A 24,825-nucleotide genomic window follows, 5' to 3' on the forward strand; every position below is an offset into this window, starting at 1 on the left:
GGAGTGCCAAGGTTCACCATCACTTTAATAGGGGTTGCTAGCATGTTTTTTTTTTTTGTGTTTTCAGATGTGAACAAAATTTACTACAATTAACTAATGTAAAAGAATTATGGAAAAATCATCCCTTGGTCTCCTTCTTCCTATCCCTGACCTTATTCTCTTTATTTCTTAACAGAGAATTATCGTTTACAGAGTGCCTATGAAAAACATCTCATCATCAAAATAGTTTTAGTAAGTAGTATATATATATAAAAAAATGCATATGGCTCTCCATTAAAAGGTTTTGGCTTATGTATAATGTCCTCTGCACCAAAATTGTTATTGTTTAAAAAGATAGATAACATCCTTTACTACCCATCCCCCAGCTTTGCACAACCAACATGGTTATATTAATATACAGTACTTTATAACATTTAAACCTCTAAATTTCTGCCTGTTTCTAAGCCACTAAAGACAGCCTCTTATCACATGCTTTTTTATTTGCTTTTCACAACAGGGGAGTTTCTAGTTCATGTGAGCCATATACTGTAGATAACATTTTGATCACACCGTGGTTTGTGGCACACACTGCCCTAATTAGATAAACTGTCAGAAAAGGCTAAGAAACAAGGTAATCACAGAGGTAAAAAATGTATTAATATAACCATGTTGGCTGTGCAAAACTGGGAAATGGGTAATAAAGGGATTATCTATCTTTTTTAACAATAAACATTTTTTAGTTGACTGTCCCTTTAACATGCTTCATATAAGAGATATGTGCTTTATAAAGTGACAGGAAAGTAAAAAAAAAGAAAGTTCATGGATAAAGCATATGATTTTAAGAAATGTTTAATTTCCATCTAAAGGGGAGGAGAGTCTACGGCTCCTTTCATTACTATTGGGAATTAAGAACCTGGCCACCAGGAGGAGGCAAAGACACCCCAGCCAAAGGCTTAAATACCTCCCCCACTTCCCTCATCACCCAGTCATTCTTTGCCTTTCGTCACAGGGGGATGGCAGAGGAGTGCCGGAGTTTCTGAGTAGTCTCTTATGGAGGGAAGTACTCTTCGCAGTGGGACTGGAGTTTTAAGTAGTCCTGTCAGCCTCTCAGTGAGAGCCTGGGCAAAAGTTAGAGTCCGGAGATGCAGGGAGAGTCTTTCTGCAAAACCATCCCGACTTATATTAACAGCTCCATAAGCAATCAGCGTTTACGAGTTTCGCTGCCTGCTTTCTACACTCAAGTCCATGTCAGGAGCGAGGCTACTAACCTGTCACACTTGAAGGGCCGTGTTCCTGTTCCACGGCGTAGATTCTGGTAAGATCGTTTAATTTTTTATTAATAATGATAACATAGAAGACAGGGTCACAGTGTGGCGCCTTTTTATCTTTACAGAATCAAGGGCTAATATTCCTGGAAGGGGAATTATTGAACAGGGGGGGTTATACATGATATTGTTTATTGGTTCATTGCTGGGTTATGTGCGAGATGAGGCTCTGGCAATGTGTGGAACTTTCAGGTTACTTGCGGAAACTTGCACGGCCATTTTTTTGGCGCGTTTTTCCCTAGTGCAGGGGCGGTCCTGCCAGGCATTCCGTGTGACTGGGTGTGGCTATCTATCCTTCCTGTTAATCTGTGGCACAGGAGAAGTAGCGGTTTCTGTAGTCCGGGTCCTAGGAGGTGGTGAGTGCCCCGGCCATTGGTGGTATAAAGGTGCCTTTTTAATAAATAAAGTTAGTCTAACCAAGTGATGGAGGACTCTGATGCGTTGGAAGGCTCTCCTTCCTTAATAAAGTCTCATTCCTGTGTTTATTATGAGGAGGTTCTGGTAGATCAGCCTGCTCAACTATGTTCCACATGGAAACAAGGAAATGAAGGAATCCGGCACTTCTTGAAATCTTTAAGAGCACACAGTTTTATTGGCAGGTAAAAAGAAAAGCAAAGCAAAAGTAATACATAGCAGCCCCAGCAATTTAGTCATTGCGGCACAGCAAACAAAGAATTAGCATGGATGGTGGTCACTAAAGCTGACGCGTTTCGGCATCCCCCGCCATAGTCATAGCATAGATAGTGACCATCATCCTCAAGTTTAAAAAGGGCACTCTTTCACCTCATTGGTTTAAAAGTTAAACACACCTCCAATGTATACTAATAACAATGTTTCTTAGTTATTACATTTCAATACCTAATGTGTGGCAATGCACTAAATAGAGACTTTGTGTGGAGTATTAATTAATTGTTAGAATGTGGACTTGGGCAATAATGAGATTAAGTTATGTTAATAATTGTAATTTGACAATGTTCTGCTGAATAATGTGTTATATACTTGTCTGCTTTTAAATAAGCCTGTTTAACTTTTGAAAGAATTTTTATTTTTCTATTAATGTTAAGTTAATTTATTTTATATAACGTGTAAGCCTCTGTATTCTTTTAAACCATGGAACATCTGTTTGTTCCTTAAGTTATAATATTTTATTAAGAATCAGAATAGAGATAAATGTATATATGTTCTCTATCGTGCTTAAACAGGCTTAGACTTGGCATGATTGTCACAAATCACAAAAGTCTCAAAAATCACAAAAAGAGACAAACCTAAGTGAGTACATTATGTATACATGTGCATCCTTTTAGGTGCACACATATGCATATGGAACATAAGTCAGTGGGTATAGATCACTAAGACCCTCTCTTCACTGTAAGTTTAAAGCCAGAAATTGATTAGATCAAATTCACTGTTGAGACCTAATGGTCTTCTGGTCTTAAGTTTTAGGATCCAGAAGACCTCTTCTCTGGCCAACAAAAGATCCCTGTTCCCTCCTCTCTGGGGTCGTGGGACATATTTAATTATGGTCCAGCTCAGTGTTGCTGGACTCTTGTTGTGAGACCACAGAAAATGTGTGATCAGAGGAGCTGTAAGGGTACCAAGTTTTATGTTATTTACATGCTCACGCACTCTGGCTCTGACCTCTCTTGAGGTCATGCCAACATATTGTAAATTGCATGTAGTGCACGTCAACAAGTAAACAACATAAGTAGCCCTGCAATTAAAACATCTTTCATGTTCGAAGGATTCACCTGTTACTGTGCTCCTAAAACCATTTCCTACAGTAAGATGGTTACAAGCTATACAATCTGTGTAATGGCATCTGTAGACTCCTTTGGTATCTAGCCACGAGCTGGATGAATTACCGGTTTTGGCTTTAGGCATTGTCGGTGCTACCCTATTGCCTATGGTGATTCCTCTTCTGAAAGCGAAGCGACAGCATTTCCTGGACAAATCAGCTAAGCCCTCATCTGCTGAAAGCAGGGGAAAATGTTTAGAAATTATTTTGCAGATGTCTGAATATTGGTCACTGTATGTGGTCAGAAAGGTAATGTTTTCTTTTGATTGATTTTGAATTGACTTATCATCTTTGTTCTTATCAAGTAAATCATTTCTATCCTTTTTACTTATTTCTTTCTTGATACCCAGTAACATTTTCTTGGGATAGCCTCTAGAAACTAACCTATTGGTTAGTTCATTGGCCTGTGTTTCAAACATATTTTTATCTGAGCAATTCCTAAGAGTTCTAACATATTGGCCCTTGGCAATGGCTTTAAAGATTCTGTTAGGATGGTTGCTCTTGGCATGTAAGATTGTGTTTTTCGCTGTGGGTTTGCGAAAAATACTCGTGGAGATGAAACCTTTGGTTTCTGAAATGTTACCTTTTAGATTAACATCTAGGTAATTGGTTGTATTAGGGTCGGTTTCAAACGTGAAACTGAGGCCTATATTGTTACTGTTCAAGTACTGAATGAATCTGGGGATCAAATTTGTATCACCTTGCCAGATTAGAATAAGGTCGTCTATGAACCTCTTGTAAAAAGTGATGTATTGTTTGTATTCATTTCTATCTCCATAGATGTAGGACTGCTCCCACCACCCCATATAGAGGTTGGCGTAAGAGGGGGCAAATTTGGCCCCCATAGCAGTCCCACATCTCTGGAGGTAGAAATTATTGTCAAAGCAAAAGTAGTTATGTGTTAAAAGAAAATTAGTAACCCGCAAAATAAAACTGCATTGTTCCTCCTCAAAATGTCCTGAATTTGTTAGAAAATGCCTAATAGCTTTTAGACCTTCTTTGTGGGGGATTGATGAATATAGTGCTTTTACATCTATTGTGACCCAAGTGTTCGTTGTTTTCCAACCCACATCTCTCAAAAGGCCCAATAGATGTTTTGTATCTGATAAATGGCTTGGTAAGGTCAACACATAGGGCTGCAATATTGCATCCAGCCATTGTGAAAGTTTCTCTGTCAGAGAACCAATGCCACTGATGATAGGTCTCCCATGGACTTCTGTCCCAGGTTTATGGATTTTGGGCAAGTGGTTGAAGATTGGTCTGACTGGGAATTTAACTTGTAGATATTTGTATGTTTCTTCATCATACATTCCTATCTCCCTTCCTTCATCTAGTAAGTCTAAAAGTTCAGACTCAAAGACATCAGTGGGGTCTTTGTTTAGCAAAATATATTGTTCAGTGTCCATTAGCTGTCGCCTTGCTTCAGTTTGGAATTGATTTTTGCTCATAACCACTATAGAGCCGCCTTTATCCGCGGCTCTAATCACTATGTCATTGTTATTTTGGAGCCTTGTAAGGGCTTCCTTTTCTTTTAATGTAAGATTGGATCTGCCCGAGTTAGAACTGCATTTGTTTGAGAGAGTGGTGAGATCATTCTCCACCCTTTTTTGGAAAATTTCCAAAATTTGACCCCTGTTCTGAATAGGGTAAAAGGAGGAGTTACCTTTAAATTTGGGTAAACTTGGGGTGTTTATAGGCCCCACTGCTCCCAAAGAATGCAATTCTTCTAAGGCTATTACGTCACAGTCTTCCTCAAATGTAAGGTGTGATGTGGTGGTTGTTATAGTGGTCCTATTTTTACCAGTGTCAGACTCATCAGTTTGTTTGTAAAATTTTCTTAGTGTCAAATTTCTAATCAACTTGTTCACATCTAAAAGAGTTGCAAACAAATTGAAATTAGAAGTAGGAACAAAACTAAGGCCTTTATTTAAGACCTTAATTTCAAGGTCAGTTAAGATGTAGTCAGAGATATTAATAACATTATTCATTACTGGTATTTCGTGTAATGTCCCCTCTTTTGACTCCTCTGTGGATATCTGTTGGACCTGGTCTGTTCTATTTTGTCTTGTTCCAAAGTTGGTGTCTGGGGGTACTGGTTCTTTGTTGCCTTTTGGCCCCCCCCGTTTATACCAACTGGGCCTAGACAAAAAACCTTCTCAAATTCATCCACATTGCCAGATTTGGGAGTTGGCACATATTTACTTGCAGTGCCTATATTTTGTGTGGATTTATGTGAAGGTTGGGGTGGTAGTTGTGGTGGGGGTGGCTGTGTAGCTGAAGTTTGGACCAAGATCGATTTAATTTTAGGTTTAACTGCAGCTTCTGGTGTGTCATACGTGGGTTCTAGGGAAGGTGGTGCAGACTGAGTTTTTTCTAGGTGTGACTGTTCTTCCTCACCTGAGCTTTGGAACTCATCTGTTGATTCTGCTTCACTTTCGCTGAACCTCACTCTTCTATTATCATACTGGTAGTAATTTCTGCCTCTTCTCCCCCTCCCTCTACCCCTTCTACCTCTATTACCTCTGGGGTATGGTTGGTAACTTCTAGATAAAGACTTGTCCCTCCTATGCCACACATACACTCTGTTTAAGTCATAGTCATTCTGGTCCCTGATGTACTTCCTATGTTTAATCTCTAATAATAGCTTTTTAGCTTCAGATATACTTTCTGATAAAATTTTATCAAATTTAAGATAATCTTCAAAATCTCTTCTTTTGTTCAATTCTGACTGTGTTAGACCTATCTGGACTAATATTTCCTTTAGTAAAATCGATTTAAATTCAACAATTAGTAATATTAATTTCAAAGAACAGTCCGACAGGGTCTGATTCCAGCGTGTAATAAACTCCTTGTCTTCTGTAATGAAGGTCGGGAATTTGTTTAAGCGAAGACCTCTGGGTATCATTTCCATTTCATGATATTTCATGAGTATTTGTATGTCACATTTTGTCTTTAATTCCCTTTTGAGGAGTAGCTCCATGTCGTCAAATAAAGTGCTTAATGTCAGTTGTGATTTATCTGTGGTAAATATTTTGTCCAGTTCAATATCAGTTCCCTTCCTTTCTGTCGATGGTTTAAGCGAAAATAATTCACATATTTCTTCTAAGTCAGTCATGTTGAAGAGATGAATATCACACAAACTAACAAAGTCTCTTTCTTATTAATTGTATTTATATTGTGCTTAATGCGTGCAATACTTGTGCACAGCTTGGGGTGCTAGTGTTTGACAGTTGCTTGAGACACGCTCTGATTCTTTGTTGTGTCTTATATTTATGTATATGTAGCCAAAACAGTTCAGAAATCAAGTTACTCTCGGGAGGTAAAACACTTGTAATCAAGTGCTGTTCACTTAAAGTCCCTGTTGTCTCATATCGAGGAGTTTAGGGGAAGCCAAAACCCCTTGGTAACAAGCGTTAAAATACAGTGAAGTTCTCCTGTTCATATGAGGTACAAGGGATGACACCTTTAAAGTTCGTATACACTCAGTCAATAGGAAGCGGTTATGCTACAGGACTAGGCAAACAGTTCACAATTCACAATTAAAGCTTATTCATTCAAGCTCATATTTGTATTTACATCGTACTCACAAATTGGATACTTCAGCGTTCGGTCCTGGGGGAACAAGTCTCACTCGTCCGCTGCAGTGTCTCCGGTCATGACCGTTTGTTCCCCTGTTCGAACACGCTGGAAACTTCTCTGCGTGTGAGTATGCGAGTGCGTCCTGGCTTTCCGCGGCGTCTGACGTCACTGAGTGGTTCCGTCTCTGGAAGTCTGTACGATAGGCAAAAGGTGTCAATTCCCGGAGTGTAGTCCAGATATCCCGGTAGGCTTATGGAACTTGGAAACAAGGAAATGAAGGAATCCGGCACTTCTTGAAATCTTTAAGAGCACACAGTTTTATTGGCAGGTAAAAAGAAAAGCAAAGCAAAAGTAATACATAGCAGCCCCAGCAATTTAGTCATTGCGGCACAGCAAACAAAGAATTAGCATGGATGGTGGTCACTAAAGCTGACGCGTTTCGGCATCCCCCGCCGTAGTCATAGCATAGATAGTGACCATCATCCTCAAGTTTAAAAAGGGCACTCTTTCACCTCATTGGTTTAAAAGTTAAACACACCTCCAATGTATACTAATAACAATGTTTCTTAGTTATTACATTTCAATACCTAATGTGTGGCAATGCACTAAATAGAGACTTTGTGTGGAGTATTAATTAATTGTTAGAATGTGGACTTGGGCAATAATGAGATTAAGTTATGTTAATAATTGTAATTTGACAATGTTCTGCTGAATAATGTGTTATATACTTGTCTGCTTTTAAATAAGCCTGTTTAACTTTTGAAAGAATTTTTATTTTTCTATTAATGTTAAGTTAATTTATTTTATATAACGTGTAAGCCTCTGTATTCTTTTAAACCATGGAACATCTGTTTGTTCCTTAAGTTATAATATTTTATTAAGAATCAGAATAGAGATAAATGTATATATGTTCTCTATCGTGCTTAAACAGGCTTAGACTTGGCATGATTGTCACAAAATCACAAAAGTCTCAAAAATCACAAAAAGAGACAAACCTAAGTGAGTACATTATGTATACATGTGCATCCTTTTAGGTGCACACATATGCATATGGAACATAAGTCAGTGGGTATAGATCACTAAGACCCTCTCTTCACTGTAAGTTTAAAGCCAGAAATTGATTAGATCAAATTCACTGTTGAGACCTAATGGTCTTCTGGTCTTAAGTTTTAGGATCCAGAAGACCTCTTCTCTGGCCAACAAAAGATCCCTGTTCCCTCCTCTCTGGGGTCGTGGGACATATTTAATTATGGTCCAGCTCAGTGTTGCTGGACTCTTGTTGTGAGACCACAGAAAATGTGTGATCAGAGGAGCAGTAAGGGTACCAAGTTTTATGTTATTTACATGCTCACGCACTCTGGCTCTGACCTCTCTTGAGGTCATGCCAACATATTGTAAATTGCATGTAGTGCACGTCAACAAGTAAACAACATAAGTAGCCCTGCAATTAAAACATCTTTCATGTTCGAAGGATTCACCACATGCCTTGATAAAGTTACAACATCTAAATGTAAACAGATGTCTAGTACTACTGTACTACTGAGCCGTCCATCTCTGAGGCTTCTTCATCCCAGGAGGTGTGTTCCCTACATTCATTTCCGATTGCACATGCAGCGCCCCGGGGTCCAACCGTTACTCCTTCTGGAGAGATTTGTTGGCCGTCAGACTTTGCGGACCAACTGGAATCGGCGGTTTCAAATGTGATCCATGCCTTACCACGTTCTGCTAAGTGCAAGCATAGGGTTTATCATAGCGGCCCGACCCAGGGTTTGTCGATGGGAGATCCAGAGGCTCTATACGATGATGAGGGCCACTCCGACTCTTCAGAGGAGGCCCCTTCTGGGTTGGAGTCCGTGTCATCTAAACCTCCGGTGGCGGAGGAGCCTGGTTATAGGTTTAGGATGGAGAATCTGCGCTTTCTGCTATGGCAGGTGCTTGCTACTCTGGAGGTTCCGGAACCTAAGATACCGGAGGAACCTGTGATTCCTAAGCTTGACAAGGTATACAAGGACAGGGTAGTACCTCAGTCTTTCCCAGTTCCCGTCAAGATGGCTAATATTATTAAGAACGAATGGGAGCGATTAGGTTCTTCCTTTTCCCCTTCTTCATTTAAAAAACTGTTCCCTATTCCGGACTCTCAACTTGAACTGTGGGGGACCATCCCTAAAGTGGATGGGGCTATCTCTATGCTCGCGAAGCGGATGACTATTCCCCTCGAGGATAGCTCATCGTTTAAAGAGCCCATGGATAAAAAGCTGGAAAGCGTGTTGAGAAAGAAGTTTCAGCACACAGGGTTTGTTTTTCAGCCAGCAGCGGCCGTTGCGGCAGTTGCTGGAGCTGCGACATATTGGTGTGAATCCCTGTGTGAATTGGTCTTAGGGGAGACATCCATAGACGAGATACAGGAGAAGATAAGGCGCTGAAGATCGCCAATTCTTTCATCTGTGATGCCATTATGAAAATCATTTGCCTGAATGCTAAGGTGTCAGGCTTTTCTGTTTTAGCGCGTAGGGCTCTGTGGCTAAAATCTTGGTCTGCAGACATGACCTCTAAGGCAAGGCTGTTGTCCTTCCCTTTTCAAGGAAAGATCCTGTTCGGTCCAGGATTGGATTCGATTATATCCATGGTTACAGGAGGCAATGGTGCTTTCTTACTGCAGGATAAGAAGGCTAAGCCTAAAGGATCTACTTTTCGTCCCTTTCATGCATACAAGGCCCAGCACCAGCAACCCGCCGCAAAAGCGGACCAGTCCAAGGGATCTTGGAAGCCGGCTCAATCTTGGAACAAGTCTAAGCAGAGCAAGAAGCCAGCCGAGATGAAATCGGCATGAAGGGACGGCCCCCGACCGGTTTCTGGATCACGTAGGGGGCAGATTATCTCTATTCTCAGATGCATGGTTGCAGGACGTTCAGGACCCTTGGGTTCTAGAAGTGGTCTCCCAGGGTTACAGGATAGGGTTCAGATCCCATCCGCCCGAGGGCAGATTCCTCCTGTAAAACCTGTCTTCAAGACCAGAGAAGAGAGAGGCCTTTCTAGAGTGCGTGAGAGACCTTGCCTCTCTCGGGGTTATCGTACCAGTACCCCTAGCAGAAAGGGGTCTAGGGTACTATTCCAACCTTTTTGTGGTTCCAAAGAAGGAGGGCACATTCCGCCTGATTCTGGACCTAAAGTGTTTAAACAAGTTTCTGAGTGTTCCATCGTTCAAAATGGAAACAATCAGATCTATTCTGCCCCTAGTTCAAAAGGGACAGTTCATGACGACTATAGATTTGAAGGACGCGTACTTTCATGTGCCAATCCACAGGGACCACTTCAGGTTCCTAAGATTTGCATTTCTGGACCAACACTTCCAGTTTGTGGCCCTTCCTTTTGGTCTGGCAACGGCCCCGAGAGACTTCATGAAGGTTCTGGGGGCGCTGCTAGCAGTGGCCAGATTCAGGCGCATTGCTGTGGCACCTTACCTGGACAACATCATGGTTCAGGCGCCGTTGCTCAGCCTCGCAGAGGTTCATTCGAAGACTCTTCTTCTGCTCCAATCTCACGGTTGGAAGATCAACTCAGGAAAGAGTTCCCTGGTTCCCAGCAACAGGGTGGAGTTCCTGGGCAAGATAATAGACTCTATGTCCATGAAGATATTTCTCACGGATCAGCGGCTCAGGAAGCTTGCGTCCATCTGTCTTGCCCTTCAGCCTCCTCAAGCCCATCGGTGGCTCAATGTATGGAGGTGATAGGTCTCATGGTGTCAAGCATAGATGTGATCCCATTCGCCAGGTTCCACCTCAGACCTCTTCAATTGTGCATGTTGAGATAGTGGAGCGGCGATCATTCAGAGCTATCACAGCTGATATCCCTGGATGCTCAGACTCGGAACTCCCTCTCTTAGTGGATTCGTCCGGAGCAACTGTCCATGGGGACATCCTTCTTGAGACCGTCCTGGGAGATTGTGACCACGGACGCCAGTCTGTCAGGATGGGGAGCTGTTTGGGGTGCCAGGATGGCACAAGGAAAGTGGTCCGGGGAGGAGTCTCTCCTTCCGATCAACATCCTAGAACTACAAGCAATCTACAATTCTCTGAAAACTTGGCCTTCTCTGGGGTCGGTCAGTTTCATCAGATTCCAGACCGACAACATTACCTCGGTGGCTTACATCAACCATCAGGGGGGTATGAGGAGCTCCCTCGTGATGAGGGAGGTGTCTCAGATTCTGGAGTGGGCGACTGCTCGCTCTCAGCGATTCATATTCCGGGTGTGGACAACTGGGAAGCGGACTTTCTCAGCAGACAGTCCTTCCATCCGGGGGAATGGTCTCTTCACCCCGATGTGTTTGCGGAGATTTGTCACAGATAGGGAACGCCGGAGATAGATCTCATTGCGTCCAGACTCAATTGCAAACTGCCTCATTACGGATCGAGGTCCAGGGATCCCCAGGCAGAGCTGATAGATGCCTTAGTGGTTCCTTGGGGATTCAGCCTAGCTTAGCTTCAGCCGTTACCACTTCTACCTTGCATAGTGGCACGTATCAAACAGGAGCGGGCCTTGGTCATTCTGATTGCTCCTTTGTGGCCGCGGAGGACGTGGTTTGCGGATCTGGTGGGGATGTCATCCTCTCCGCCATGGAGGTTACCCTGTAGCAGGGATCTGCTATCACGGGGCCCCTTTCAACATCAAAATCTAGATTCGCTGAGGCTGACTGCGTGGGGATTGAACGCCTAGTCTTAGCCAAGAGAGGCTTTTCTGAAAGTGTGATTGATACTCTTATTCAGGCAAGGAAGCCAGTCACTCATCGCATCTACCATAAGATGTGGAGGACTTACTTGTCCTGGTGTGAGAAGCATGGATATCCTTGGCATAATTTGAAGGTATCCAGGATTCTGTCCTTTCTCCAAGATGGTCTGGAGAAGGGTCTTGCCGCTAGTTCCTTAAAGGGACAGGTTTTGGCAGTGTTGCTGCATAGGAGACTCGCTGAGCTCCCTGACATTCAATCTTTTGTTCAGGCCTGTCGTTAGACAGTCGGCTCCGCCTTGGAGCTTAAACTTAGTCCTTCAGGTTTTGCAGGGGGTTCCGTTTGAACCTATGCATTCCATAGACATTAAGATTCTGTCCTGGAAGGTTCTCTTCCTGTTGGCTATTGCATCGGCTTGCAGAGTATCTGAACTAGCTACCTTGCAATGTGATCCTCCTTATCTGGTGTTTCATGCGGATAAGGCTGTGCTTCGCACTGGGTTGGGGTTTCTTCCCAAGGTGGTGTCTAACCGTAACATTAATCAGGAAATAGTTGTTCCTTCTTTGTGTCCTAACCCTTCTTCTTCGAAGGAGAGGTTACTTCATAACCTGGATGTGGTTCGTGCCTTGAATTTCTATCTTCAGGCTACAAAGGATTTCAGACAGTCTACATCTCTTTTTGTGGTGTATTCTGGGAAGCGCAAGGGGCAAAGGGCCTCTGCTACTTCTTTGTCTTTTTGGTTGAGGAGCTTGATTCGCTTGGCTTATGAGACAGCGGGGCATAAGCCTCCTCAGAGGATCCCGGCTCATTCAACTAGAGCTGTGGCTTCAAAAATAGTCCTCCTTACACACTTTTACAAAGTTTTACAAATTTGACGTTTTTGCTTCTGCGAAAGCGGTTTTTGGGAGAAAGGTTTTGCAGGCTGTGGTGCCCTCGGATTAGGGTCCGCCTTTTACCCTCCCGGTTTCATTCAGTGTCCTCTAGAGCTTGGGTATATGTTCCCAATAGTAATGAATGAAGCTCTCCTCCCCTTTAGATGGAAAACATAAATTATGCTTAACTGATAATTTCATTTCCATCGAGGTGAGGAGAGTCCACGGCTCCTGCACGTATCTCCATTGGGCAGCCCTAAATGTATTCATCTTCTGGCACTTTTTTTACCCTGATATTTCTCTTACTGTTCCTGGTTCCCTCGGCAGAATGACTGGGGGATGAGGGAAGTGGGGGAGGTATTTAAGCCTTTGGCTGGGGTGTCTTTGCCTCCTCCTGATGGCCAGTTTCTTAATTCCCAATAGTAATGAATGAAGCCATGGACTCTCCTCCCCTCGATGGAAATGAAATGATCAGGTAAGCATAATTTATGTTTTTTCTTCAATTATTAAATGTAATTCATTCTCTTGGTATCCTTTGTTGAAAAGCATACCTAGGTAGGCTCTGATGCAGCAATGTACTACTGGGAGCTGGCAGCTGATTGGTGGCTACACACATGCCTCTTTTGATTGGCTCACCAGATGTGCTCAGCTAGCTCCCAGTATTGCATTGCTGGAGTTGACTTTTACTGTGTGTTTAACACCTTTGCTGGGGTTAAACATATAATTTTATGCAAGTAACAGAACAATAATACAATTAAAACATTTGGGGAAATGGTTGTACATGGGGACAGTTTTTAGCCATCTCTTTAACACATTAAAGTGCCTATGTAAGCATGGTCTATAGCATCATTAGTTTAAGTGGAAGAATACTTGTTTGACATCTGACTAACTGAACGCTGTTTTTCTGTGCGTCTCTCTAACCTATTTCATCTTTTGTTTTTTCTTCTTGTTTTTTTTCTTATCCCATTGACCTCAACACTTTTTTTCATTTTTCTTCCTTAAGTTCCAGTTTGTAAATTCCTACCTAAGTCTTTTCTACATTGGTTTCTACCTCAAGGATATGGAACGACTGAAGGAGGTAAATTGTTTTTTTTTTTTCTTCTGGTCTCTATTTTATATTTAAATTGACCAACTAGAATTACCTTATAGCAAATGCAGCACCAGCAGGTTAATAGCAACTAGTTATGAATATGTTTATTTAAAAGGTTTGCATGTTAAACGGTTCAATGCCATTTAGAAATTAAGTTGGAAAATAGTATAGGCTGTTATATTAGCAAGCAAGATAAGCAAGAAAATTAAGCTATTTGCCTATAACCATAGTATTTAGAAAAATCTGTTTAGTTTCGTTTTTACCCACTAAGGGCCAGATTACAAGTGATTAACAGTTACGCGCAAGCAAAAAAGGGGTTTGTTTCAGCTGTTTGTGTCCGTTGAATTTATCGCTCATATTACAAGTTGAAAGTAAATGCTAATGTGTGAGGCCAATCGTGATTTATGCTAGATTGGTCACCGCATCCTCGGAGCTGTGGTTAACTGTTTTGCAAAACAAAAAAGTGTCACAAAACACATCAAGAACACATTACAAAGTAATGTTACACTCATAATAACAGTATCTAATAAAAAGTGTTTGAAAAAATATTGCACAAAAAAGTTATAAGGGCTCAAAGATATGAGGTCTCAGGTGTTAGAAAAAAATGTATTTATGTGTATGTATGTATTTACAGACATATATACACATAAATATATATGTACACATATATAGACATATAGGTGCATTGGAGCCCTTTGCAGTCAAGTAGATAAAAACATGTAAAAGCTAATTTATTCAATATTCATATTTAATAAAGTGTTATACTGTGTATTTACTGTAAATATTTCACATTCCAATGTTCTGTACATAGCAGAATATGTTCTATGTATTTACAAATATATATTCCTATATATATATATCTATATATACAGTGGGCATTGAAAAGAATCACCCCCCTTGAAAATAATCACATTTTGTTGCTTTGCAGCCTGAAATAAAGACAGACACAGTTTTTGTTTATCCAGTTGTAATGTAGTGCAACTTATAACATCCAACTGAAAGATTTAAAACCAACATGTCAGACAAAAATAAAGACAATCCAAAAACAGAATAACTGAGTTGTAAAAAGGATCACCCCCTTGTGTCAGTATTTTGTTGAACCACCTTTTGCTTTAATTACAGCCTTTAGTCTGTTGGGATATGTCTCTACTAACTTTGCACATCTAGACTGTGTAATATTTGCCCACTCTTCTTTGCAGAACTGCTCCAGTTCCATTACATTTGATGGTGACCGTTTATGGACTGCAGTCAAGTCATGCCACAGATATTCAATGGGGTTTAAGTCTGGGCTCTGACTAGGCCATGCAAGGACATTCACCCTTTTCTCCAACATAGGTGTGTCCGGACCACGGCGTCATCCTTACTTGTGGGATATTCTCTTCCCCAACAGGAAATGGCAAAGAGCCCAGCAAAGCTGGTCACATGATCCCTCCTAGGCTCCGCCTTCCCCAGTCATTCTCTTTGCCGTTGTACAGGCAACATCTCCACGGAGATGGCTTAGAGTTTTTTAGTGTTTAACTGTAGTTTTTATTATTCAATCAAGAGTTTGTTATTTTAAAATAGTGCTGGTATGTACTATTTACTCTGAAACAGAAAAGAGATGAAGATTTCTGTTTGTAAGAGGAAAATGATTTTAGCAACCGTTACTAAAATCGATGGCTGTTTCCACACAGGACTGTTGAGAGGAATTAACTTCAGTTGGGGGAACAGTGAGCAGACTTTTGCTGCTTGAGGTATGACACATTCTAACAAGACGATGTAATGCTGGAAGCTGTCATTTTCCCTATGGGATCCGGTAAGCCATTTTTATTACAGAAAGAAAAAAAAAAAAAAGGGCTTCACAAGGGCTTTTTAAGACTGTAGACATTTTCTGGGCTAAATCGATTTATATATAAACATATTTTATACTCCATAGCCTTGAGGAATTATTTTAATCTTGGGAATTATGTAAAATAACCGGCAGGCACTGTATTGGACACCTTATTCTCTAGGGGCTTTCCCTAATCATAGGCAGAGTCTCATTTTCGCGCCTGTATTGCGCACTTGTTTTTGAGAAGCATGACATGCAGATGCATGTGTGAGGAGCTCTGATACATAGAAAAGACTTTCTGAAGGCGTCATTTGGTATCGTATTCCCCTTTGGGCTTGGTTGGGTCTCAGCAAAGCAGATACCAGGGACTGTAAAGGGGTTAAATATAAAAACGGCTCCGGTTCCGTTATTTTAAGGGTTAAAGCTTCCAAATTTGGTGTGCAATACTTTTAAGGCTTTAAGACACTGTGGTGAAATTTTGGTGAATTTTGAACAATTCCTTCATACTTTTTCGCAATTGCAGTAATAAAGTGTGTTCAGTTTAACATTTAAAGTGACAGTAACGGTTTATTTTAAAACGTTTTTTGTACTTTGTTATCAAGTTTTTGCCTGTTTAACATGTCTGAACTACCAGATAGACTGTGTTCTGAATGTGGGGAAGCCAAGGTTCCTTCTCATTTAAATAGATGTGATTTATGTGACACAAAATTTAGAGAAAATGATGCCCAAGATGATTCCTCAAGTGAGGGGAGTAAGCATGGTACTGCATCATCCCCTCCTTCGTCTACACCAGTCTTGCCCACACAGGAGGCCCCTAGTACATCTAGCGCGCCAATACTCCTTACTATGCAACAATTAACGGCTGTAATGGATAATTCTATCAAAAACATTTTAGCCAAAATGCCCACTTATCAGCGAAAGCGCGACTGCTCTGTTTTAGAAAATACTGAAGAGCATGAGGACGCTGATGATATTGGTTCTGAAGGGCCCCTACACCAGTCTGAGGGGGCCAGGGAGGTTTTGTCTGAGGGAGAAATTTCAGATTCAGGGAAAATTTCTCAACAAGCTGAACCTGATGTGATTACATTTAAATTTAAATTGGAACATCTCCGCGCTCTGCTTAAGGAGGTGTTATCCACTCTGGATGATTGTGAGAATTTGGTCATTCCAGAGAAACTATGTAAAATGGACAAGTTCCTAGAGGTCCCGGGGCCCCCCGAAGCTTTTCCTATACCCAAGCGGGTGGCGGACATTGTAAATAAAGAATGGGAAAGGCCCGGTATACCTTTCGTCCCTCCCCCCATATTTAAAAAATTGTTTCCTATGGTCGACCCCAGAAAGGACTTATGGCAGACAGTCCCCAAGGTCGAGGGGGCGGTTTCTACTCTAAACAAACGCACCACTATACCCATAGAAGATAGTTGTGCTTTCAAAGATCCTATGGATAAAAAATTAGAAGGTTTGCTTAAAAAGATGTTTGTTCAGCAAGGTTACCTTCTACAACCAATTTCATGCATTGTTCCTGTCACTACAGCCGCGTGTTTCTGGTTCGATGAGCTAGAAAAGGCGCTCAATAATAATTCTTCTTCTTATGAGGAGATTATGGACAGAATTCATGCTCTCAAATTGGCTAATTCTTTCACCCTAGACGCCACTTTGCAATTGGCTAGGTTAGCGGCGAAAAATTCTGGTTTTGCTATTGTGGCGCGCAGAGCGCTTTGGTTAAAATCTTGGTCAGCGGATGCGTCTTCCAAGAACAAATTGCTTAACATTCCTTTCAAGGGGAAAACGCTGTTTGGCCCTGACTTGAAAGAGATTATCTCTGATATCACTGGGGGCAAGGGCCACGCCCTTCCTCAGGATAGGTCTTTCAAGGCCAAAAATAAACCTAATTTTCGTCCCTTTCGCAGAAACGGACCAGCCCCAAGTGCTACGTCCTCTAAGCAAGAGGGTAATACTTCTCAAGCCAAGCCAGCCTGGAGACCAATGCAAGGCTGGAACAAAGGAAAGCAGGCCAAGAAACCTGCCACTGCTACCAAGACAGCATGAGATGTTGGCCCCCGATCCGGGACCGGATCTGGTGGGGGGCAGACTCTCTCTCTTCGCTCAGGCTTGGGCAAGAGATGTTCTGGATCCTTGGGCACTAGAAATAGTCTCCCAAGGTTATCTTCTGGAATTCAAGGGGCTTCCCCCAAGGGGGAGGTTCCACAGGTCTCAATTGTCTTCAGACCACATAAAAAAACAGGCATTCTTACATTGTGTAGAAGACCTGTTAAAAATGGGAGTGATTCATCCTGTTCCATTAGGGGAACAAGGGATGGGGTTCTACTCCAATCTGTTCGTAGTTCCCAAAAAAGAGGGAACATTCAGACCAATCTTAGATCTCAAGATCCTAAACAAGTTTCTCAAGGTTCCATCGTTCAAAATGGAAACCATTCGAACAATTCTTCCTTCCATCCAGGAAGGTCAATTCATGACCACGGTGGATTTAAAGGATGCGTATCTACATATTCCTATCCACAAGGAACATCATCGGTTCCTAAGGTTCGCATTCCTGGACAAGCATTACCAGTTTGTGGCACTTCCGTTCGGATTAGCCACTGCTCCAAGGATTTTCACAAAGGTACTAGGGTCCCTTCTAGCGGTGCTAAGACCAAGGGGCATTGCAGTAGTACCTTACTTGGACGACATTCTGATTCAAGCGTCGTCCCTTCCTCAAGCAAAGGCTCACACGGACATTGTCCTGGCCTTTCTCAGATCTCACGGGTGGAAAGTGAACGTAGAAAAAAGTTCTCTATCTCCGTCAACAAGGGTTCCCTTCTTGGGAACAATAATAGACTCCTTAGAAATGAGGATTTTTCTGACAGAGGCCAGAAAATCAAAACTTCTAAACTCTTGTCAAATACTTCATTCTGTTCCTCTTCCTTCCATAGCGCAGTGCATGGAAGTAATAGGTTTGATGGTAGCGGCAATGGACATAGTTCCTTTTGCGCGAATTCATCTAAGACCATTACAACTGTGCATGCTCAGTCAGTGGAATGGAGACTATACAGACTTGTCTCCGACGATACAAGTAAATCAGAGGACCAGAGATTCACTCCGTTGGTGGCTGTCCCTGGACAACCTGTCACAGGGGATGAGCTTCCGCAGACCAGAGTGGGTCATTGTCACGACCGACGCCAGTCTGGTGGGCTGGGGCGCGGTCTGGGGACCCCTGAAAGCTCAGGGTCTTTGGTCTCGGGAAGAATCTCTTCTACCGATAAATATTCTGGAACTGAGAGCGATACTCAATGCTCTCAAGGCTTGGCCTCAGCTAGCAAAGGCCAAGTTCATACGGTTTCAATCAGACAACATGACGACTGTTGCGTACATCAACCATCAGGGGGGAACAAGGAGTTCCCTGGCGATGGAAGAAGTGACCAAAATCATTCAATGGGCGGAGACTCACTCCTGCCACTTGTCTGCAATCCACATCCCAGGAGTGGAAAATTGGGAAGCGGATTTTCTGAGTCGTCAGACATTTCATCCGGGGGAGTGGGAACTCCATCCGGAAATCTTTGCCCAAATTACTCAATTGTGGGGCATTCCAGACATGGATCTGATGGCCTCTCGTCAGAACTTCAAGGTTCCTTGCTACGGGTCCAGATCCAGGGATCCCAAGGCGACTCTAGTAGATGCACTAGTAGCACCTTGGACCTTCAAACTAGCTTATGTATTCCCGCCGTTTCCTCTCATCCCCAGGCTGGTAGCCAGGATCAATCAGGAGAGAGCATCGGTGATCTTGATAGCTCCTGCGTGGCCACACAGGACTTGGTATGCAGACCTGGTGAATATGTCATCGGCTCCACCATGGAAGCTACCTTTGAGACGAGACCTTCTTGTTCAAGGTCCGTTCGAACATCCGAATCTGGTCTCACTCCAACTGACTGCTTGGAGATTGAACGCTTGATCTTATCAAAGCGAGGGTTCTCAGATTCTGTCATTGATACTCTTGTTCAGGCCAGAAAGCCTGTAACTAGAAAAATTTACCACAAAATATGGAAAAAATATATCTGTTGGTGTGAATCTAAAGGATTCCCTTGGGACAAGGTAAAAATTCCTAAGATTCTATCCTTTCTTCAAGAAGGTTTGGAGAAAGGATTATCTGCTAGTTCCTTGAAGGGACAGATTTCTGCCTTGTCTGTGTTACTTCACAAAAAGCTGGCAGCTGTGCCAGATGTTCAAGCCTTTGTTCAGGCTCTGGTTAGAATCAAGCCTGTTTACAAACCTTTGACTCCTCCTTGGAGTCTCAATTTAGTTCTTTCAGTTCTTCAGGGGGTTCCGTTTGAACCCTTACATTCCGTTGATATTAAGTTATTATCTTGGAAAGTTTTGTTTTTGGTTGCAATCTCTTCTGCTAGAAGAGTTTCAGAATTATCTGCTCTGCAGTGTTCTCCTCCTTATCTGGTGTTCCATGCAGATAAGGTGGTTTTACGTACTAAACCTGGTTTTCTTCCGAAAGTTGTTTCTAACAAAAACATTAACCAGGAGATAGTCGTGCCTTCTTTGTGTCCGAATCCAGTTTCAAAGAAGGAACGTTTGTTGCACAATTTGGATGTTGTTCGTGCTCTAAAATTCTATTTAGATGCTACAAAGGATTTTAGACAAACATCTTCCTTGTTTGTTGTTTATTCTGGTAAAAGGAGAGGTCAAAAAGCAACTTCTACCTCTCTCTCTTTTTGGATTAAAAGCATCATCAGATTGGCTTATGAGACTGCCGGACGGCAGCCTCCTGAAAGAATCACAGCTCATTCCACTAGGGCTGTGGCTTCCACATGGGCCTTCAAGAACGAGGCTTCTGTTGATCAGATATGTAAGGCAGCGACTTGGTCTTCACTGCACACTTTTACTAAATTTTACAAGTTTGATACTTTTGCTTCTTCTGAGGCTATTTTTGGGAGAAAGGTTTTGCAAGCCGTGGTGCCTTCCATCTAGGTGACCTGATTTGCTCCCTCCCTTCATCCGTGTCCTAAAGCTTTGGTATTGGTTCCCACAAGTAAGGATGACGCCGTGGACCGGACACACCTATGTTGGAGAAAACAGAATTTATGTTTACCTGATAAATTACTTTCTCCAACGGTGTGTCCGGTCCACGGCCCGCCCTGGTTTTTTAATCAGGTCTGATAATTTATTTTCTTTAACTACAGTCACCACGGTATCATATGGTTTCTCCTATGCAAATATTCCTCCTTTACGTCGGTCGAATGACTGGGGAAGGCGGAGCCTAGGAGGGATCATGTGACCAGCTTTGCTGGGCTCTTTGCCATTTCCTGTTGGGGAAGAGAATATCCCACAAGTAAGGATGACGCCGTGGACCGGACACACCGTTGGAGAAAGTAATTTATCAGGTAAACATAAATTCTGTTTTCTCCTCCAACCACTGTTTGGGCATGTTGGAAAGTAAACCTTCTTCCTATTGATAACTTCCTGGCAGAGGGCAGTAGATTTTCCTCAAGAATTTGACGGTATTTTGCCCCTTCCATTATTCCTTCTATCCTGACAAATGCTCCAGTGCCTGCTGTAGAGAAACACCCCCATAACAGAATACTACCACCTCCATGCTTTGCTGTAGGTATGGTGTTATTTGGATGGTGAGCTGTATTGGATTTCCTCCAGACATATCATTTGGTGTTGACGCCAGATAATTCAATTTTAGTCTCATCTGACCATAACATATTTTTCCATGTGGCCTCAGAATCTCCTAGGTGTGTTATAGCAAAGCTCAGTCGTGACTGCATGTGGCCTGTCTTGAAAAGTGGCTTTTTTCTTGCAATCCTCCCATACAAGCCACATTTGTGGAGAATTTGTGATATTGTTGTCACATGCACACAATGACCACTCTTTGTCATAAATTCTTGCAACTGCTTCAGAGTTGCTGTGTGCCTCTTGGTAGCCTCTCTGACCAGTTTCCTACTGGCTCTTTTATCTAGTTTGGAGCGACGTCCTGATCTAGAGAGGGTCTGTGTTGTACCAAATACCTTCCACTTCTTAATAATAGACTTCACTGTGCTTCTAGGCATTGATAAAGCCTTTGATAATTTCTTGAACCCATCTCCTGACTCGTGCCTGTCCACAACATTATCCCAGAGATCTTTTGACAGTGCCTTGCCACCCATAGTTGATTGTTTGCTTTAATTGCACTGCCAGGGACTGAGATCTATCTATCTATTGGGTACTTGTAAAGCGCAAACTAATCACCCGTGAGGGTCTCAAGGCGCTATGGGGGGGGGGAGAGGGGGGCTAAGGGAAGACAATTCAGTCGAAGAGCCAGGTCTTGAGGTCCTTCCTGAAGTTTGTAAGGGAGATGGATTGTCTGAGGTGCAGCGGGAGGGAGTTCCATGACCTTGCTGCCATATAGGAGAAGGATTTTCCTACAGGCTGTTTTTTTCTTGATGCGGGGGATGACTGTGAGTGCTTGGTCGGCAGAGCGGAGTTGTCTGGAGGGGGTGTAGAAATTGACACGGTGGTTGATGTATTCAGGACCGATGTTGTGGAGGGCTTTGAATGCATGGGTTAGGAGCTTGAAGGTGATTCTCTTGTTGACGGGGAGCCAGTGTAGGTTCCTTAGGTGTTTGGTGATGTGGTTTTGGCGAGGGATGTCGAGGATGAGTCTGGCCGAGGTGTTCTGGATGCGTTGGAGTCGTTTCAGGAGCTTGATGGTGGACCCGGCGTAGAGTGCATTGCCGTAGTCCAGTCGACTACTGACGAGGGCGTGGGTGACAGATTTTCTAGTTTCAGTGGGGATCCACTTGAAGATTTTTCGCAGTAGGTGGAGTATGTGAAAACAAGTCGAAGAGACGGCGTTGACTTGGCGGTCCATGGAAAGTGATGAGTCGAGGATGACGCCTAGATTTCGTGCATGGGGTGTTGGAGTTGGAGGGTGTCCGAGGGCTGTGGGCCACCAGGAGTCATCCCATGCAGATTTGGTGGGTCCGAGGAGGAGGATTTCGGTCTTTTCAGTGTTGAGTTTGAGACGGTTGTTGTTCATCCAGGTGGCAATTGCTGTAAGTCCTTCGTGGACATTTTTCTTGGCGGTGACGGGGTCTCGGGTAAGTGAGATGATTAACTGGATATCGTCGGCGTAGGAGACGATGTTGAGGTTGTGTTGCCGGGCGATGGCGGCGAGGGGGGCCATGTAGATGTTGAAGAGGGTGGGGCTAAGAGAAGAGCCTTGGGGCACGCCGCAGCTGATTGCTGCGGGATTGGAGGAGAAGGGTGGGAGTCTGACTTTCTGTGTTCTGCCGCTGAGGAAGGAGGTGATCCATTCCAGGGCCTTATTGCGGATGCCAGCATCGTGTAGGCGCGTCAGGAGGGTGCTGTGGGCTACAGTGTCGAATGCGGCTGAGAGGTCTAGAAGAATGAGCGCAGCAGTCTCTCCTTGGTCTAGCAGGGTGCGGATGTCGTCTGTGGCAGCGAGGAGGGCGGTCTCGGTGCTGTGATTGCTCCTGAAACCGGATTGGGAGGGGTCCAAGATGTGGTTGGTCTCGATGTGGTCAACAAGTTGTGCGTTGATGGCCTTCTCAATTACTTTGGCTGGAAAGGGGAGAAGAGAGATGGGGCGGTAGTTTTTAGGATCTATGGGGTCAGCTGTGGGTTTCTTCAGCAGGGGTTTCAGCTCTGCATGCTTCCAGTCTTCTGGGAAGGTGCCAGTTTTGATGGAGCAATTTATGGTGAGGCAGAGTTCGTGGGCGATGGTAAAACCCGCTTTGTTGAATATGTGGTGCGGGCATGGGTCTGAGGGTGCTCCGGAGTAGATAGATTTCATTATTCTGTGTGTCCTCCATGGTGAGGGGGCTCCAGGTAGTGCGTAGAAGGTGGTGGGTTTGGGTGAGGTGGTGGTGGGTGGGTCGGCGGTGAGTGGTGAGTTCTGGAGAGGCTCCAGGAAAGCTATTTTCATGCTGAGCTAATCAATATGCCCAAAGCTGATCACAGTTGAAGGTCAAATGGCTTTGTGTGTGCCGTTGAGAAGGTGATTAGCTACACCTGATTGAGTTTACAAGTAATTTTATTAGGTGGTGATCCTTTTTCCAACTCAGTGATTCTGTTTTTGAATTGTCTTTATTTTTGCCTGACATGATGGTGTTATATCTTTCACTTGAATGTTATAAGTTGCACTGAGTAATTACATCTGGATAAACAAAAACTTTGTCTGCCTTTATTTCAGGCTGCAAAGCAACAAAATGTGATTATTTTCAAGGGGGGTGATTTTTTTTCAACACCCACTGTGTATACCTGTATATAATAATTATATATATATATATATATATATATATATATATATATATATTTAGTACCAAAATACCATCATATATATATATATATATATATATATATATATATATATATATATAGAAATATGTATTTATGAATAAATAGAACATATTCTGTTATGTGAAGAACATTGGAATGTGAAATATTCATATTTCATGTTGGGTAAGCGCACATGAGAATATGCAATCAGGTTTGCACGCAAGCAGTTTGTTGTTGTTTTTTCCACTTTTTTTGCTCCATTGACTTCCAGAGGGGAATACGTTATTGCATGCACGATATTCTAAGTTCTGCTTTTTACACGTATCAGGTAAGTGCGCAAGCAAAGCAAAAACTGTTTACTTTCAACTTTTAATATAAGCACTACCTGACGTTAAATACCGCTCCACTTGTAATTTGGCCCGAAATAGTAAACAAATAATTATTTAAAAATTATTTTGATGGTTATACACCACCGCTCCACTTGCATGTCACAATATCAGATGGTCAACTAGGATTTATTAAAATATGTTTAGAAAGTAGTCATCTAAACCAGAATCAGCTCCTTAATCTGTTATATTGTGTGACAATTATAAATGAAGAATTAAACTGCAGCTTGGGATGTCTTACAGGTTCTGAGGCAAGCAATGTTTTCTAAGCTGCAGTATATATACATATGTATATATGTGTATTTAAGTATTTATATATGAATAAACATATATATATATATATATATATATATATATATATATATATATATATACATACACAATTTGGAGCCCTTTCCAATCAAAAACATCAAAACATGCAAAAATATTTTTATCCAATTTTAATTTGTAGAATGTGTTTTACTCTTCATTGACTGAGAATATTTTCTTAGTATTTTTAAATATATATTCCTATATTTATCTGTGTACATCTATACCTGTATAAATTCAAATATATATATATATTTATTTTTTATTTTTTTTAAATAATCATATATATATATATATTTTAAAATAACATTTTCTTTATGTGAAAAACATTGGAATGTAAAATATCAATATCTTTGGGTTTAGCACGGTGTCAGGTTAACGTGCGAGCGATGTGTTTTTTCATCAGCGCGCTCCATTAAAGTCTATGGGGAGAAGAAGTTAATGCGGTCGCGATATACGTTGTCCTCAAGTTAGTGTACATCGGGTTTCGCTTGTGCACAAACCATTTACTTTCAATGTGTGTGCTAACCCACACACATTAAAAGTTTACTTCTAGCAAAAACATGCCACTTGTAATCTAGCCCAGAATGTCCAAAACTGCAGTGCACAACAGCCCCATAGCTGAAGATGGACCAGTGGCTATGCAAATATGCTGTGATTTGCTAACT

At 42.3% G+C, this 24,825-nt stretch overlaps 1 protein-coding gene across 2 annotated transcripts in view; it reads left to right on the top strand.

The window, feature by feature from the left end:
* The window catches only part of ANO8 (anoctamin 8), a 308,265-nt gene that overhangs the window by 216,810 nt on the left and 66,630 nt on the right, over positions 1–24,825 (top strand). For both annotated transcript variants that reach the window (XM_053702928.1, XM_053702929.1), the window contains exons 11-12: positions 176–231; positions 13,277–13,351. In XM_053702928.1, coding sequence (XP_053558903.1) covers positions 176–231; positions 13,277–13,351 — 131 coding nt within the window. The remainder of the gene's footprint in view (positions 1–175; positions 232–13,276; positions 13,352–24,825) is intronic.

Source organism: Bombina bombina, chromosome 2 (assembly GCF_027579735.1).
Source record: "Bombina bombina isolate aBomBom1 chromosome 2, aBomBom1.pri, whole genome shotgun sequence".
Classification (NCBI taxonomy): domain Eukaryota; kingdom Metazoa; phylum Chordata; class Amphibia; order Anura; family Bombinatoridae; genus Bombina; species Bombina bombina.